A 15888-nucleotide genomic window follows, 5' to 3' on the forward strand; every position below is an offset into this window, starting at 1 on the left:
CGGCTCAGGTCATGATCTCACAATTCGTGGGTTCGAGCCCCATGCCGGGCCCTGTGCTGACAGCTCAGAGCCTGGAGCCTGCTTCAGATTCTGTCTCCCTCTCTCTCTGCCCCTCCCCTGCTCATGATCTGTGTCTCTCTGTCTCTCAAAAATAAACAAACATTTTAAAAAGTTAGAATTGAGATTACAGTCAATTTTTTAAAAATTGAGGAGCTCCTGGGTGGCTTGGTCAGCTAAGTGTTCAATTCTTGATTCTGACTCAGGTCATAATCTCAAGGTTAATGGGCTCAAGCCCCACATGGGGCTCTGTGGCGGCAGTGTGGAGCCTGCTTGGGACTGTCCCCCGCTCCCTCTCTCTGCACCTGTCCCAGGCACACTCATGCTCGCGCTCTCTCTCAAAATAAATAAATAAACTTTAAAAAATTGAAAATTGCATGACAGCCGCTGAGCTAACACAGGATAGAAAACACGCATGGGGGCTCCTTTCCTGCAGCCGCGGTGGCCTTCTTCTAGATCGGGCTAACAGTTTCTTCTGAACTGATGCCAACAGCGCCAGCGGGTAACCCCCTCACTCTTCCCTTCTGTGACCATTGGCATCCCTCGATGTTTACTCTTCTGCGCTCTTCTTCCCCAAAACTTAGTTCTGAGTCTTCTCAGATTTTGCTTTTGACAACACAGTTCTTCCATTTGACTAGACTACGGTCCCCCTATGCTGCTGGGGCCACGTTAGACAGGCGTCTCCTTGCTCTGCCTCTTGTCATCAGTGTGGCTGTGGACCGTGTTGTGTAACTTCTGAGCCACAGTTTCCTCGTCTGTAAAGTTGGGACACTAGGACCTATGTCATCGGGCGGACACCGGGACTAAACGAGGGGACGTCTGCAGAGTGCCCAGCACAGCGCCTGGCACCGAGGAGTGCTCGGGGAAACAGTACTCCAGTGACCATGGGGACAGTGGCCGAATGTGGTCTGGTGCATCAGCTCCAGGACTAGGTAATGTGAGCCTTGTCCTTTTCATGTCACCTACACAGGCCCAGCCAGGCCATCACAGAGCAGGAGCTCAGATGGGCAGCATGGACCGGGCAGACAGCACTCCTCAAGCATGACGCCCGGGGGTGTGGAGCGAAGCAACCAGTTGCAGCCACCCCCAGGCCAAGCTTCCTGAAGGACCATTCAGGGACTGAGGTCATTTAGTGCAATAGGGATGGAGCACAGAACCCAGGGGCAGGAGAGTGGGGCTCACATGGGACATCCAGCAGCCATCACTGCAAGACCAGGAACAAACTGGCCCAACATTGTTTTTCTTCTCTTTCAGATGCATACATCATCTCTTAGGTATGGGAATAAAGTAGGGATAATTAAGAAAAGCTCCCGGAGTGCCTGGACCAACAGGAACTCTGTGAATCCAAGTTTTAATATTAGTAAGGCTCTTATTGCTAAGAGGCTTACATTTGTTACGGGTCCTACGGGATTTCCCAGCGCCCAGTCACGGGACGGGTGTTTGCTGGAAGAGTGTAAAATACACTCAAGACGTCACTCGACAAACAGGGCCCCGTTCTTCACCAGCCCGTGACCCTGCTCGTTCTGTTTGCTCATCCCACCTGACCAGAAAAACAAATTTCAAGTATGGTTGTAGTGAAGCTTGTTGCTTTGGTTCCACTCACACCTTGCTCTGCTGGAAGTCCTCAAAATAGTCAAAAGGCACAGGCCTTGGAAAAAGCTATTTACAGACAGGCATTCCTATGAGGTGGAGCCACCCAGGGGCCAGCGCACCGTCTTTACCGCGGGTGTGGACGGCAACGGTATGCAAATAAAGCAGCTAACAAGTTGTGACAACAATAAATATTTCCTTTTCCCCCCCTAAATTTTTATTTAAATTCTAGTTAGTTAAGATACCGGGCAATATTGGTTTCAAGAGTAGAATTCAGCGATGCATCACGTACATAAAATACCCCGTGCTCCTCACAAGCACCCTCCTCAGTGCCCACCCCCCATCTAGCCCATCCCCCACCCACCTCCCTCAGTCTGTTCTCTATCTTTTTTTAAAATTTAAATTTTAGTTAGTTAACAACATTAAATATTTCTGTGGTACCTGCCACTTACACATCCTATTAGTTTTGGGAGCTACATCACTCTGAGCTCTGCCTTCCTCTTCCTATTGTTTTCTCCTCTGTGTCAAATCTCTCTCTGCCTCTCTCTCTTATAAGACCCTTGTGACTTATAAGGCCCTTTGGGCTAATCTAGGATAATCTCCCCATTTCAGGATCCTTAGCTTAATCACATCTGCAGAGACCCCGTTTCCATATAAATCTGGGATGTTCCCAGGTTCCAGGCACTGGAACCGAAATTTGTTTTTCTGGTCAGGTGGGATGAGCAAACAGAACGAGCAGGGTCACGAGCTGGTGAAGAACGGGGCCCTGTTTGTCGAGTGACGTCTTGAGTGTATTTTACACTCTTCCAGCAAACACCCGTCCCGTGACTGGGCGCTGGGAAATCCTGTAGGACCCGTAACAGATGTAAGCCTCTTAGCAATAAGAGCCTTACTAATAATAATTAGATAATGCACCTGCATTATCTAATGTCATTTTTGGCAAACCAGTGGGTTTTGCGGGATTATATTGCTCCCATTATGAAGATGAGGAAACTGAGGCTCTAAGGGAGCAAGCGAATTATTTCAGATCAACCAACTTGTGACCAGTGGAGCTGGGCCTCCAAGCTCCGTGCTTGGGAATTCTGAAACTTTGATGCTCTTTGCCCTCTACCAGAAGTTTTTATTTTATTTATTAAAAAAAATGTTTTAATGTTTATTTGTTTTTGAGAGAGTGCAAGCAGGGGAGGGGCAGAGAGAGGAGGACAGAGGATTAGAAGCGGGCTCTGTGCTGACAGCAGCGAGCCTAAGGTGGGGCTTGAACTCATGAACCACGAGATCATGGCCTGAGCTGATGTCAGACACTCAACTGACTGAGCCACCCAAGCGTCCACACCCATGGTTTTTAAATTTTAATGTGCATTGGCCTGACCCGGGGAGACTCTGAGCCAGCCCAGGCCTGGTGAACAAGACCGTCTTGGGGAGGAGGGCCCAGGGGTCTGCATTCTGAAGAGCCATCCCTCAGCCAGCTTCTCCCCTGGACATTCTGGGGCAAGAGATCTATAGACCCCATGTCCTTTGTCCCTTTACTGGCAAGCCAGACCAGTAGATCTGGAAATGTCCCCAGGCAGGCTGGGAGGAAGACCGCTTACGCCAGATGCTGGAGAAATGTGGAGAAATGCCCTTGGTAAGGGAGGTCAGCCAAGGCTGGATAGACGGGCATCCCCTTTGAAGCCCACCTGCTTTGAACTGGAGAGGTTCGGGGTGAGACCAAGGCTTGGATAGGTGGCCTGCCTTGGCTCTGTCTCTGGGGCCCAGAACGGTCCGGGGGCTACAGCGGTGAGACTTAGGCTGTCAACCACTCCACTCCCACGTCTCCCTGGACTCTTGCTCTGCTAGGAGGTCTGGCGATGAGAATGCACTTAAGGCCTGTCTGGAACCTCCCACACAGAGGGTATGTGCCCTGTTTGTTGCGTGATGAGTAATGTAAAATCGGTTAACTTTTCGGTACCAAGGTTTCTGAGCATCCCTAGGAGCCCTTGGTGTGATAGCTTGATAGAAGGAGCTTCCCTCTCTCAAGTCTGAAAGTATGCCCAGACACACCGGCCCTGATGGCCTGGTCGGTGAGGGCTGGCCTGTGTGTCCCTTGGGGAGAGCCCACCCTAAGCTGCTCCTGAGTCTTCCAGGGGCGACAGGAACCTTCGGAAACTGTGGTTCAGAGGCCCCCGGTCAAGGCGCCACACCCACTGTGGAAGGTCGCCTGGGCAGTGCCACGGCCTGGCAGACACGGGGTTGGCACCCAGGGCTTCAGGGTGAGGAATGCCTTCATCCCTCTTATGAGTCAGTGTTATGGTTATAAGAAGCAGTCTGGAGCCAGTCTGCATTTCTTTTTCTTTAAAAAAATTTTTTTTAACTTTTATTTATTTATTTTGAGAGGGGGCTGGGGAGAATTCCAAGTAGGCTCCATGCTGTCAGTGCAGAGCCTGATGCAGGGCTCAAACTCATGAACTGTGAGATCATAACTTGAGCTAAAATCCAGAGTTGGATGCTTAACTGACTGAGCCACCCCCAGGCTGCGTTTCTGAGTCTCACCTCCTCCGCTTACGAAGCTTATCTGGGGCAAATTAATTAAGCTTCCTGTGCCTCAGTTGCCCCATCTGTAAAATGGAACTAATGAGAGCAGTTGCCTCTTCAACTTGGTATGACCACCCCACCCCCGTTGACAGTTGCAGCCTCGTGTCCCTCCCAGGTCATTTTCGACTCGCTATGAATGCTCCCTGCCTTCCCACTGGGCCCATTTACCGGCGTGACGGACATTCTAATGCATGACACAGCAATGCCCCCCCCCCCCCCGTCTGCTTCACTGACATTATGGCTAATTCATACCTTACAAGAGGCTTTTGTTCGAATGCTGCTTGCCTAATGGATAAGATTGTGAAATAATAAAGCTGGGTTTGGTTTTGGTTTTATATTTCTAAGATATAGTAACGATGATGAAGGTCTCCATAGCAACAAAGGGAAGATTCTGAGCATGTGACACTTCAAAGGCCCTAGGCCCTGCTCGAGCCACCCTTTCAAGATCAAAGTTCCAGCTCTTTCGACACAACAAAGGGTGCGCTCACTGGAGCAGGTCACCAACCCTCCGCACAGGCAGTGGGGACCACAGTTATGAGAATCCTGTGGGTGACCAAGGGCCTGAGTTCATAAAGGGAAAGCAAATTCCAAATATTGACCTTGTAAAAACAGCTCTCCCCCGGGGTGGAAAATAGAAGCTGAGCTGGCTGGCCTCACGCCTGTGCGAAAGGAGTGTCTCCAAGCGGAAGTTAGCCTTTCCCTGTCGTGCAGGAGAGTGTTTTGAGCCCCAGGTCTAGAACCGCCTCTCCCAGGGGTCTAGGTCTGCCGGCTGCTCCTCCACCAGGAGAAATGGGAACTGCCTCAGCCTCAACAGAGACAAATCCTCTTGGGAAGCAGACTTTGTACAAGATGTGGCTTTTTAAAAAAATTTTTTTTAACACTCATTTATTTTTGAGAGAGAGACACACACAGAGTGTGAGCGGGGGACAGTCAGGGAGAGGGAGACACAGAATCCAAAGCAGGCTCCAGTCTCTGAGCTGTCAGCACAGAGCCCGACGCGGGGCTCGAACCCACGAACTGTGAGATCATGACCTGAGTGGAAGTCGGCCGCTTCACTGACTGAGCCACCTAGGCGCCCCTACACCACGTGGCTTTGACTGTAACACCCCTGCCTGGACCGCCAGCTGCTCGTGTTAATATCAACTTCCGGGAGCCCTTTCCACTAACGCCAGAGAAACAGCCCCACTGTTGATGTGATTGATCATGTCCTGCTGAGGCTCTGTCATCCCCTAGACCTAGGACATCCTCTCCTGTCTATCCACATCGTGCCTTCTCTTTTTCAAGATTCTTTGCAACCCTGACTCGGTTTTAAGGTCTCTTGGGAAAGCCCGGTCCCTGCTGCCTGAGAAGGTGATCTCTCTGGTCCTGAGCCCCAGGAAAGCACCAGCCGCCTCTGCTCTAGAGGAATCCTCGGCGTTTGTGGGTGCTGACTCCCCATGTCCTAAGCTGTACAACTGGCCCTGCAGTTCTGGCTCGCTCCGCCTTCAGGGGGCTCCTCCAGTAGTGGTTTCTGCACTGGCGTTGGACAGGGGAGCGCTGCTAGTCTAGAGATGACAGTCAAAACCGCAGCAGTTGATGAATTGTCCAGGGGGAGCACAGAGGATGAGAAGACGGGGCAGCAGCCGTGGAGACCACAGACACTTCAGGGGCGTGTGGAGGAAGCCAATCATTGCAGGGAAGTATGTGCGTTTCCGATTGCTGCTGTCATAAATTACCACAATTTAGTGGCCTAAAACAACACAAATTTATTATCTTATGGTTCTGGAGATCAGAAGTCTAAAACAGGTCTGAAAGGCTGTGTGCCTTCTCGAGAGGCTTCAGGAGAGCATTTCCTGGCCTTTTTTAGCTTCCAGAGGCTACACCTACATCCACCTACATCCTTTGGCTCATGGCCGCCTTCCTCCATCCTCAAGGCCGGTGGAGTAGCATTTTAAATCTTTCTCTCTGTTCCTCTGCTTTCATCATAATTGCACCTTCTGTCTGACTCTGACCCTCCTGCCTCCCACCTATAAGCATCCCTGTGGTTACATCAGATGCACCTGGATAACCCCGATCTCAAGATCCTCGGCCTGATTTATTATCTGCAAAATCCCTTTGGCCATTTCAGGTAACGTTCACAGGTCTAGAGCGTGGATATCCTTGGAGGCCCATTATTTATCCAACTACAGAAACTAAGAAGGATGAACTAGGGGGGAGGAGCCGGGGTGATGGGACCAGGATGTCCAGGGAGCCTGAGAGGTGGAGTCAACAGGGAGAAATTCTATCAGAGATAAAACATCAGCGGAGAGACGGGTGCGGAAGGCGTTACTTGCCTGGTTTCCACAGATTTCTCATGGCAAAGACAAAACATGTACTTAAAATTTTTGTTAATGTTTATTTATTTTATCCTCTTTTTAGAGTGAGAGAGAGTGCGTGTGGGCGCATACTCCCGTGAGTCAGGAAGGGGCAGAGAGAGAGGAAGAGAGAGGGAATCCCAAGCAGATTCCACACTGTCAACACAGAGCCTGATGCAGGGCTCAAACCTATGAACCTTGAGATCATGACTTGAGCTGAAATCAAGAGTCAGATGCTCGGGGTGCTTGGGTGGCTCAGTTGGTGAAGCATCTGAGTTCAGCTTAGGTCATGATCTCACAGTTTGTGGGTTCAAGCCCCACGTCAGGCTCTGTGCTGACAGCTCAGAGCGTGAAGCCTGCTTCAGATTCTGTGTCTCCCTCTCTCTGCCCCTTTCCTGCTCATACTCTGTCTCTCTCTCTCTCTCTCAAAAATAAACATTAATAAAAAAAGTGAGAGTCAGATGCTCAACCAGATGAGCCACCCATATGCCCCCAAAAGATACTTTTAAAATGGAGAGAACTGGGGTGCCTGGGTGACTTAGTTGTTGGGCAAATGACTTGGACTGGGGTCATGATCTCATGGTCTGTGGGTTCGAACCCCACGTCTGGCTCTGTGCTGACAGCTCAGAGCCTGGAGCCTGCTTCTGATTCTGTGCGTGTGTCTCTCTCTATGCCCCTCCGGCACTCACATTCTGTCTCTCTCAAAAACAAATAAACATTAAATAAATAAATATAATGGAGAATACTGGCCATCACCACCCTGACCTGGGATGGCACGCAGCATCCACAAAAAAAGCGAGACACCAAACATCCGTGTTCCTGTTGTAATTCCGGGTTGCTGGCAGTGTAGGTGACAAGAGGGCAGAATAAATGAGGCCACAAGTAAATGGCCAGCAAACCCAGAATGTGGGGGAGCGCATCTAACCTGATCTCAGCATCATGTAAAGCAAAGATGGGCAGGGGACGGCTGGGGCACAGAAAACTAAGTGAATGCATTATCTTTATTGAATCCCGATTTGAAAGATACCAATAAAAGATAATTTGGGAGCTATTAGGGAAATTTGGATATGCACTAAATATTAAAAATATATCAGGGAATGATGGCTAATTTTGTCAGGTGACCGAAAGGTATTTTGCAATTATGTAGAACGTATTGTCTTGGGTTTTGTTTTTCTTCTTAGTTTGTTTATTTATTGGCTTTGTTTATATTTACACTGGAAGAGACCTGAACTCACATTTCGATTGAGAGAAGGAACCAGGAAAATGAGAAAGGACAGAGATACGGAGGAGAGAGAGAAAATGGACCCAGGAAGGGTCCAGACTGGATGAGCGTGTTTTGGAGAGGAGGGGGGACGCAGGAAGTTGAGGGATCCCCACCTATTTTCTCAGGGGGCAGAAGGCAAGGCTGCTTCTGACACGGAGGAAGCAGACATGGAAGGGATTTGAGAAAAAAAATCGGCTTGTAGAGACCACTGAAGGGGTGACTGAGGGCGGCGGTCCAAAAATGCACTAAGGAGCCAGGCTGAAAGCCCACATAAAACCGTGAAGCATGTATCTGCAAAGGTCCTGATCCGCACACCTGTGGTTTTTGGATGCGCTGGGGCATTGGGGGAGGGGAGGGACTGCAGGACAGAGAGGTAAAGGCCGGTGGAAGGCCTGATGCTCCCTCTGGGTCCAGGAGCCAGTCAAAGAAAGGGAACCCCAGAGGCAGCTGAGCCCTGGAGAGAAAGAAAGGCATCATGGAGGTGAGATCTGGACGGGGCCAGCGAGAGGGCGAGACAGGAAGGACGGAGCAAAGCAGAGCAGTAGCTCTGCCTCCCTGAAGGAAGAGGGCTCTGGGCTCCTGGACTCCTCCAGCACGGAAGGAGCCCTTCCCTGGTGCACCTCAGTGCTCTTGACCTGCGGGGCCGGCACTGTGAAAACACCAGTGCCTAGGTGCCATTGACCTTCGGCTGCTCAGGGCTGAAAGTGCAGTTTTAAAAAATTCAGGTAGGGGCACCTGAGTGGCTCAGTCTGTTAAGCGGCAACTTTGGCTCACATCATGATCTCACCATTTTTGAGTTCAAGCCCCACATCGGGCTCTGTGCTGACAGCTCAGAGCCTGGAGCCTTCTTCAGATTCTGTATCTCCCTCTCTCTCTGCCCCTCTCTCACTCGTGCTCTGTCTCTCTCAAAAATAAACATTAAAAAACATTTTTTTAAATATAAAATTCAGGTAAAATTTACAAAACATAAAGTTAACTCTCTTACAGTGCACAATTCAGTGGCATTTAATACATTCACGTTATGCAGCGAAAGCATTTCATCATCCCCAAGGAAACCCTGTACCCACTGTGCAGTCACTCCCCCGCCCCTTTCCCCAGCCCCAGGCCACCACTATTCTGCTTTCTGTATCTACGCACTTACCTAGACTGGACAGCTCATATACATTCCACATATGTGACCTTCTGGGTTGTGTCCATCTTTTGGCTATTGTGAATAGTGCTTCTGTGAACATTTGTACACAAGTATTTGAGTATCTGTTTTCAATTCTTTGGGGTACAAACTTAGGAAGAATTGCTGAGTCATACGGTAATTCTGCTTAACTTTCTGAAGACCCTCTACACTGTTTTCCACAGTGATTACACCACTTTACATTTCCACTAGCGATGTATGAGGGTCTCGATTTCTACACATTCTTGCTTACACATACTTGTCATTTATAGTTTTTTGGTTTATTTTTTTAAAGCCATCCTAGTGGGTGTGAGGTGGAATCTCACTGTGGTTTTGACTTGTATTTCCCTAGTGATTTGTGATGTTGAGCATATATTAATGTGCCAGGACTGACTGAGTGCTAGCATGGTGGCGGTTCTAAGAGGATGAGGAGCGCAAGGACACTGTTCTTGGGGAGGCTCGTGGAGGCCCCCCGGCTTTGAGAGCTGGAAAGAGCATGTGCAGGAGCGACGGCGCTGGCAAGAGCTGCCTCCGAAGTTAGCCTTGACTTATTTGACTTAACTTGCTCACGATTGCCTGTCCTTATATAACCTTGATCGTCCGCAGGGCAGGAATCAATACCCACCCTCCTGTCGCCGATGCACCGACTCGCAGTGATGGGAATCTAGGGATTTACAAGGCTGGAGCTCACAAATCGCCTGCCCAGGGCCTGATGACTGGTCTATTTTCCATTCACATGTTCTCTCCTAGACTATAGTTATCTTAAACAGGGCAAATGAAACAGTATCTGAAGCTGTTGCCAGGGCAACTTGACAAAAGACTTCACCCTCAGCTACTGTATATGTAATTTGTCAAAGGCAGCTGGCTCACCAAGAGAGGAAAGGGAAGGGAAATAGTTGCTACTTTGGGTCCTTAAAATTAAAATTTAAAGGCTATCTTCTTCTGGTTAAATCAGCTTAGGAAGAGCAGGAAAGCCGTTGTGATCCATGCAATAAAAAGTCGGAAAAGTCAGGCTGGGAATGCTAAAAGGCAAACCTTTAGCTTTTCTTTGGTGATATCTGTAAAACAGGGGCCTCTCGGGGCTACCTGTGGACCTGGAACTGAAAGCAGGCACTGAAGGGGAGGAGGTGCTGGAGGGCAAGACATGGAAGGAAAGCACCAGGGTGCTCGAGCGCATCCCGGTAAATATGAAGCGGGGAGTTCTCGACGCATCTAATAGCCCTCCTCTTCCCAAACCATAACCACTCACGATAGGAGACACCTGTACAGAGATCAGCATCACGGAGCTTGGACCAAGTTCAATCGGCTCATAGTCTGGATGAAAAGACAGGTCCATAAAAGAGAACCCATTCAAAGTCACCCGGCTAGGTAAGGGCAGAACTGAGCCAGAAGCCCTGTCTCCTGCTTCCGCACGGTCTTTCCACTTACCTGATGCCTCTGTCCTCTGCTTCTTTGAAAGAAGGACAAGCGGGACAGCTTTCAACGTATGCCCTGTGGAGCCAGGGGTCAAGCACAAGGTCACCCCCTGCCCTCAAAGGAATGGCTCCCTTTCCATCTATTTGTATATCCACTGGGGCTCCACTTAAAATCACTTCAGGGGAAAATCCATTACTAAACAAAAGCTTGACGATCACGGATCTAAAGATAAATATAGTAGATAGTGGTGGTAGTTGCAAAACATGTGAACATATTAAAAACCACTGAACCCTATGCCTGGCTATGGGGGTTTTTTATTTTTTTAATTTATTTTATTTCTTATATATTTGTTTAAATTTTTTTTCAAAAACCCACAGATACTCCTTTATTCATGTGAAGAGGGACAGACACTAAGAGGTGAGTTGTACTTAGGGTTGGAAGCCAAACAGGAATGGCCGATAACAATGCTGACCCAGACATCCTCCGTGCCCCACCGCCGTGCCCCCCACTCCCCACTCCAAGGCCTCCAGGCAGCTCCTTACCGAGTTGGTGCCGAGGATCTGCAGGTTGGGCTTCTCCGACTCCAGTAGCTTGGCCACCATCTTAAGGAAACTCTCCACGAAGAGGTTGATGCTCTGACAGTGGCAGGCCATGAGCAGCTGGTCCAGGGCCTCCATGGCGATACACACGTACCTGGAGAAAGCAGCGCCGTCACTCGACCTCATGCTCATTCCACCTGGACAGCCTCTGGGTAATGAGGCTCTTCCATGGCTGCCAACATCTGCACAGCCATTCCAGTCAGTGCCCACGCCAGCCCGACACAGGGGTCAGAAGGGATGAGAGCCGGAAGGGAGCCCTGAGACCAGATTCCCCAGGCCCTCCTTCTACAGATGAAGAACATGAGAACAGATGAAGTGTACCAAGTCTTGAGGAGATACACGCAGAAAGAAGTGATGCTCAGAAGGGCAAACCCAGTGAGATCAGAGGATCACTTGATCCAAGGTCAGGAGGGGTATGCTGAGCACCCGCAGGGGGAAAGCTCTGTCTTAGTCAGTGCAGGGGTATAAGGTGCCTGGAGTTGGATGGACAAGATAAACACAAAGGTATCTCCTTTAAAAGGAAAGTAAGAAACACGACAAGAAAATCCTGCAGGACATCTCACAAGGTTCCAAAGAAGGAGAGAGATGGCTCTAGTGGAGGAAGAGAAGAACTTTCAGAAGACCATTTATGAAGAGTCTGAGATGGGCCTGAGGGCCAGTCAACTGCAAGGTTAAGTAATATAAAACCTGCAGGCATTATGTTTGAAGAAGCCTATGGTCCTCACACAATAAGGTTGATGGCATTACCATATTTAGGTAATGCATACTGTACCTAATGAAGGCGATGTTCTAGGCCAACTCTAAGGCCCTAACTACTTAATTCTTCTGAAGTCTAAAGCCTGAGTGAGTATCTCCTGAAACCAGAAATACTCATGATCCAATGATGAATGGTCATACTAGGTAAGTCAGCCCGTCCCGTTTTTGTTTTCTGTTTTTTTTTTTTGACAACTAAATTAAAACTTCTTTATATTTCAAGCTAAACCTTGATATCTTTATTCTTTATAATTCTACTTTCGGGAGAAGTTAAAAAAGAGGGCTAAGCCCTTCAATCACCTGAATTCAGCAATGTTCTATTTCTTGCTCTTCACTATGCTCGAAATACCCAATCCTCCCCAAACTAGTCTTCACAGGACAACCCCCAATTATTCTGGGGGTTGTCTTCTTCAACCCCTCTCTTGAATCCCCAGAAAGATGCTGCGACTCAAATTCCTGCTAAGAATTAGGAGGGCACGTCTGAGCCCAAACCCGACATTAGTTCCACAGCGATGACAGGAGCCTACGGTCAAGTAAGACACAACATGAAGCGTGCATGCCCCACTTACAAGGCCCTTGCATACTAAAGAAAACAGAGTAGACCTTTATTGGGAAAGGTTATCGTTTAAATTCTATTGAGGAAGCTGCTGCAAATCTGCCCGAAATTATTCTAGTTAAAATCCTTGTAGTTTTCTTTAGGAGGTTAGGTTTCTGAGGCAGAATCTTATGAGTTTTCCCTGGAATCCCTTTCTCCTCTTTTTCCCTAGTAATTTATTTATTATTTATTTTTAAAAAAATTTTATACATTTTTTTGGTTTTTTGAGAGATAGAGTGAGACAAAGCATGAGTGGGGAGGGTCCAAGAGAGAAGGAGACATCGAATCTGAAGCAGGCTCCAGGGTCTGAGCAAGCATTCAGCACAGAGCCTGACGTGGGGCTCAAACCCACCAACCGTGAGATCATGACCTGAGCTGAAGTCAGAGCTTAACCGACCGAGCCACCCAGGCGCCCCTTCCCTAGTAATTTTGAATTTTAACTAAGCTTGTGGTTTGCTCATCAGGACGACCTCCCAGCCCCTTCTGCTGCTAGGTCAGGCTACATGACTAAAACGGTGCATTAAGGGGTGCCTGGGTGGCTAAGTTGCTTGGGCATCTGTCTTTGACTCAGATTATGATCTTGTGGTTTGTGGGTTCAAGTCCCATGTTGGGCTCTGTGCTGATAGCTCAGAGCCTGGAGCCTGCTTCAGATTTTGTGTCTCCCTCTCTCTCTACCCCTCCCCTGCTTGTACCCTGTCTCTCTCTCTCAAAAATAAATTAAAAACATTAAAAATATGAAAAAAAAGAGTCCCATCTTGTATGGTTTGCCTTGCTCTCTATTTTTATCTTATTTTTCCTTCCTTTCTCCTATTTGTCTTCTTTTTAAAACAAAGGATGGTTAAATAAAAAGCAGGCACAGGAAGCATGATGACAGGTGAGTTCTGGAGGTGCAAAGAGGCCAGGACGCAAGGTGCACAGTGCTTCTCATGGCTGTCGTTCAGTTTCAGACATCGTGTGTCCAAACTGCCTTGCACGGGAGCCAGCTTTGCAAATCCAAACATGCAAAGTAACAGCAAGCGGTCATGGTGTCTCCTAAATTATTTTTTAAAGATGTCAGATACCACTTCATAGGTACCTTTGAGCTTACTTCTATATTGAGCAATCATAAGAAAAACAGCCTCTCTGACATTATCCTGACCACTTTTTAAAAATGTTAGGTGAATTGAGTACACTCTTATTAAATCATTATTTAATATCATTCAATGCTATTACATAGTTATCTCCGGGCACATTTACAAATGCATCAGGCCATTCTCTTATTTACAGCAATGTCTTTCAAATACAAAGCCAGCATTGGGTCTTTGAGCTCCTTCGGATGAACCAGGACCACCATTTCCTGCTGGGGTGGCGGGTGTGTGTGTGTGTGTGTGTGTGTGTGTGTGTGTGTGTGTGTGTGTATGTGTGTGTGTGTGTGTGTGTACTGGCCTTTTCTGGCTCTTCAGAGGCTGAAGTAGACACAGTCCAGGACAGCTGCCATGCCTTACAGACGGTCTCCGCGTGTTTCAGGTCGGCTGTGCCCATCAGTGAAGCAACGTCCTTCCAAAAGAGACAGGCTCCCTCACAGACAAACCCAGTCACATTTGAGTGACCCAATATGGCAGGTGGGACAGGCAGGCAAACATAGTAGAGTTCTTTTCTCCCATGAATCACCCCAGCATCCTATGTAGGAAAGGCTTCACCGTGAGTTCACAGAGTTCAAATGAGGGAAAGGAAGAGGTGGGGTGGGGTTTGGCAAGAGAAGAAACTAGAAGGCCTCCCAAATTCCAGAGTTTAGATCACTGCTTTTCCTTTTCCTGTAAAAAAATTCCCAGAAAATCCTAAAAAGGAATAAAACCATCCTTTGCTACCAAAACCAATGAATGAATGGATAAAAAAAATAAAAATTAAAAAGAAATTGGCTACTAACCAGGAGCAGAGATTTTGATGGAAACTGGGAATTATGGTAGAAGAGAAACTGAAAAGTCAAGAAGTTTAAGGCCCAGTTCTTTGTATACCATTCTTTGTTCCCCCTCTTGGACCTCCATACTAAGGATGGAAGGATTACAACTATGAACTTGAACTTTTCAAAGCATCTTAGAAGATTAGAAGTCAAAGCAACCTTAGAACCTCCCAGGGCAAGGCTCTCTGCATTGGTCCTACCTTACCATAACTTTCCTGGGTATGTCCTGTGGTGGGGCCTATACTCTCAAAAGAATGGAGTGTGCGCTTCCCAGGGTGATGTCTGCTCAACAGGGCCAGGGCCAGACAGGCTGGGTGATCTGTACTCGGTGGAAGGAATCCAGTGTAATAAAACATCTGGGAAACTGAACTGGTCTGAGTACTGGGAGCAGGAAAGGCAGCAAGGTGCTAGCGAGGACGAGCTCGCTGCAGGAGCCCGAGGTACAGACAAGAGCAGCAGGGGATAAGCAAGCATCCTGGATGTACTAGGAGGGCTTCCCAACAGGGAAGGAAGGCAGAGCCCAAGCAGTCTGGGATAGAATTGGGTTCAAGGGCAGCAAGCGACACCAGGAGAGGACACCTGGGAAGTTATAACAGGAAGTCTGGGGCAAGGGCCACGGCAGGAGGTGAGTTATAACACCAGAAGAAAACATCCAGGGGATGAGGCGAGAAGTATCTCCTATTGAATTCCAGAAGGGGCAGCTGGTTCTGCACGAACACCTTGTGCTCAAGCAAGAAGGAGCAACTACATAGAGCCTGGGAACCAGGTGTGGTTCAAGAGGAAAGGCAGATGAAAGGTCAGAGATGAAGACTGGCAGGTAAGAGAGAAGGGACAGCTTTAGCAGATCCAGTCTTTGCCCAAGAATCACTCAAAAAGCAGCCGCCTTGACCAAGAACCTCTATTCTAGACAGTTGGAAGGTGCTTGCTCAGTCCCATTCCTGGACAGAAATTTCTGGGTTTCTCAAAAGCAGGGGCTGACCTCAGCTGTGGGAGGGAAGGATGCACCTCCCCGGCTAGTAAGAATCTGCAATTTCTCTGCCTAAGGGCTCAGTCCCGGCCTTCAATCACATCAGGGTCCCTCTGGGAAGTGTGCATCTCTTAGGAGTCCCACCAGACCAGCTCCTGGGCCAAACTCCTCAGGCAGTAGCCCGTCCCTCTTTGGCACAGCCATCACCACCTTCCAGGGCTGCAGGCACCAGGGGGACCTGACAGAATCCAACACAGCACTCTGTACGTGGTCAGAGCTCACCGGACCCCGAGACTCACGAAGCACTGTCATTAACCCGGCTTGCTTTTCCGGTTCCTGGGGGCGTTCTAGCACCAGGGCTGAAGGGGAAGGGACATGCACAATGAAGAAGGAGAAAAACAGGAGGAATTCTCACTTTTTGTGCTCTGCATATCTCTGCCCATCATCGTTCACATCAATGAGCAGCACCTTGGGATTCACACCTTATCCCGTCTCTGCCCACATTTGATTACCACCCCTGATGCTAAATGTGTTAAGGCAGTGATCACACACAACTGAAGTGGGGTGGTAAAGCGGGGAGGCCGTAGGGTAGAAGGGGGTGGTTCTGGGTCTGGGTCGAAGACCCAAGGTTTGTGT

General features: G+C 48.7%; 1 protein-coding gene across 5 annotated transcripts in view; it reads right to left on the reverse strand.

Annotated features, from left to right (window-relative positions):
* EFR3B (EFR3 homolog B) overlaps positions 1–15888 on the reverse strand; it is an 86600-nt gene that overhangs the window by 29227 nt on the left and 41485 nt on the right. For all 5 annotated transcript variants that reach the window (XM_029938188.1, XM_029938187.1, XM_029938185.1 and 2 more), the window contains one exon: positions 10942–11092. In XM_029938188.1, coding sequence (XP_029794048.1) covers positions 10942–11092 — 151 coding nt within the window. The remainder of the gene's footprint in view (positions 1–10941; positions 11093–15888) is intronic.

The sequence above is a fragment of the Suricata suricatta genome, chromosome 4 (genome assembly GCF_006229205.1).
Source record: "Suricata suricatta isolate VVHF042 chromosome 4, meerkat_22Aug2017_6uvM2_HiC, whole genome shotgun sequence".
In the NCBI taxonomy this organism is placed as follows: Eukaryota; Metazoa; Chordata; class Mammalia; order Carnivora; family Herpestidae; genus Suricata; species Suricata suricatta.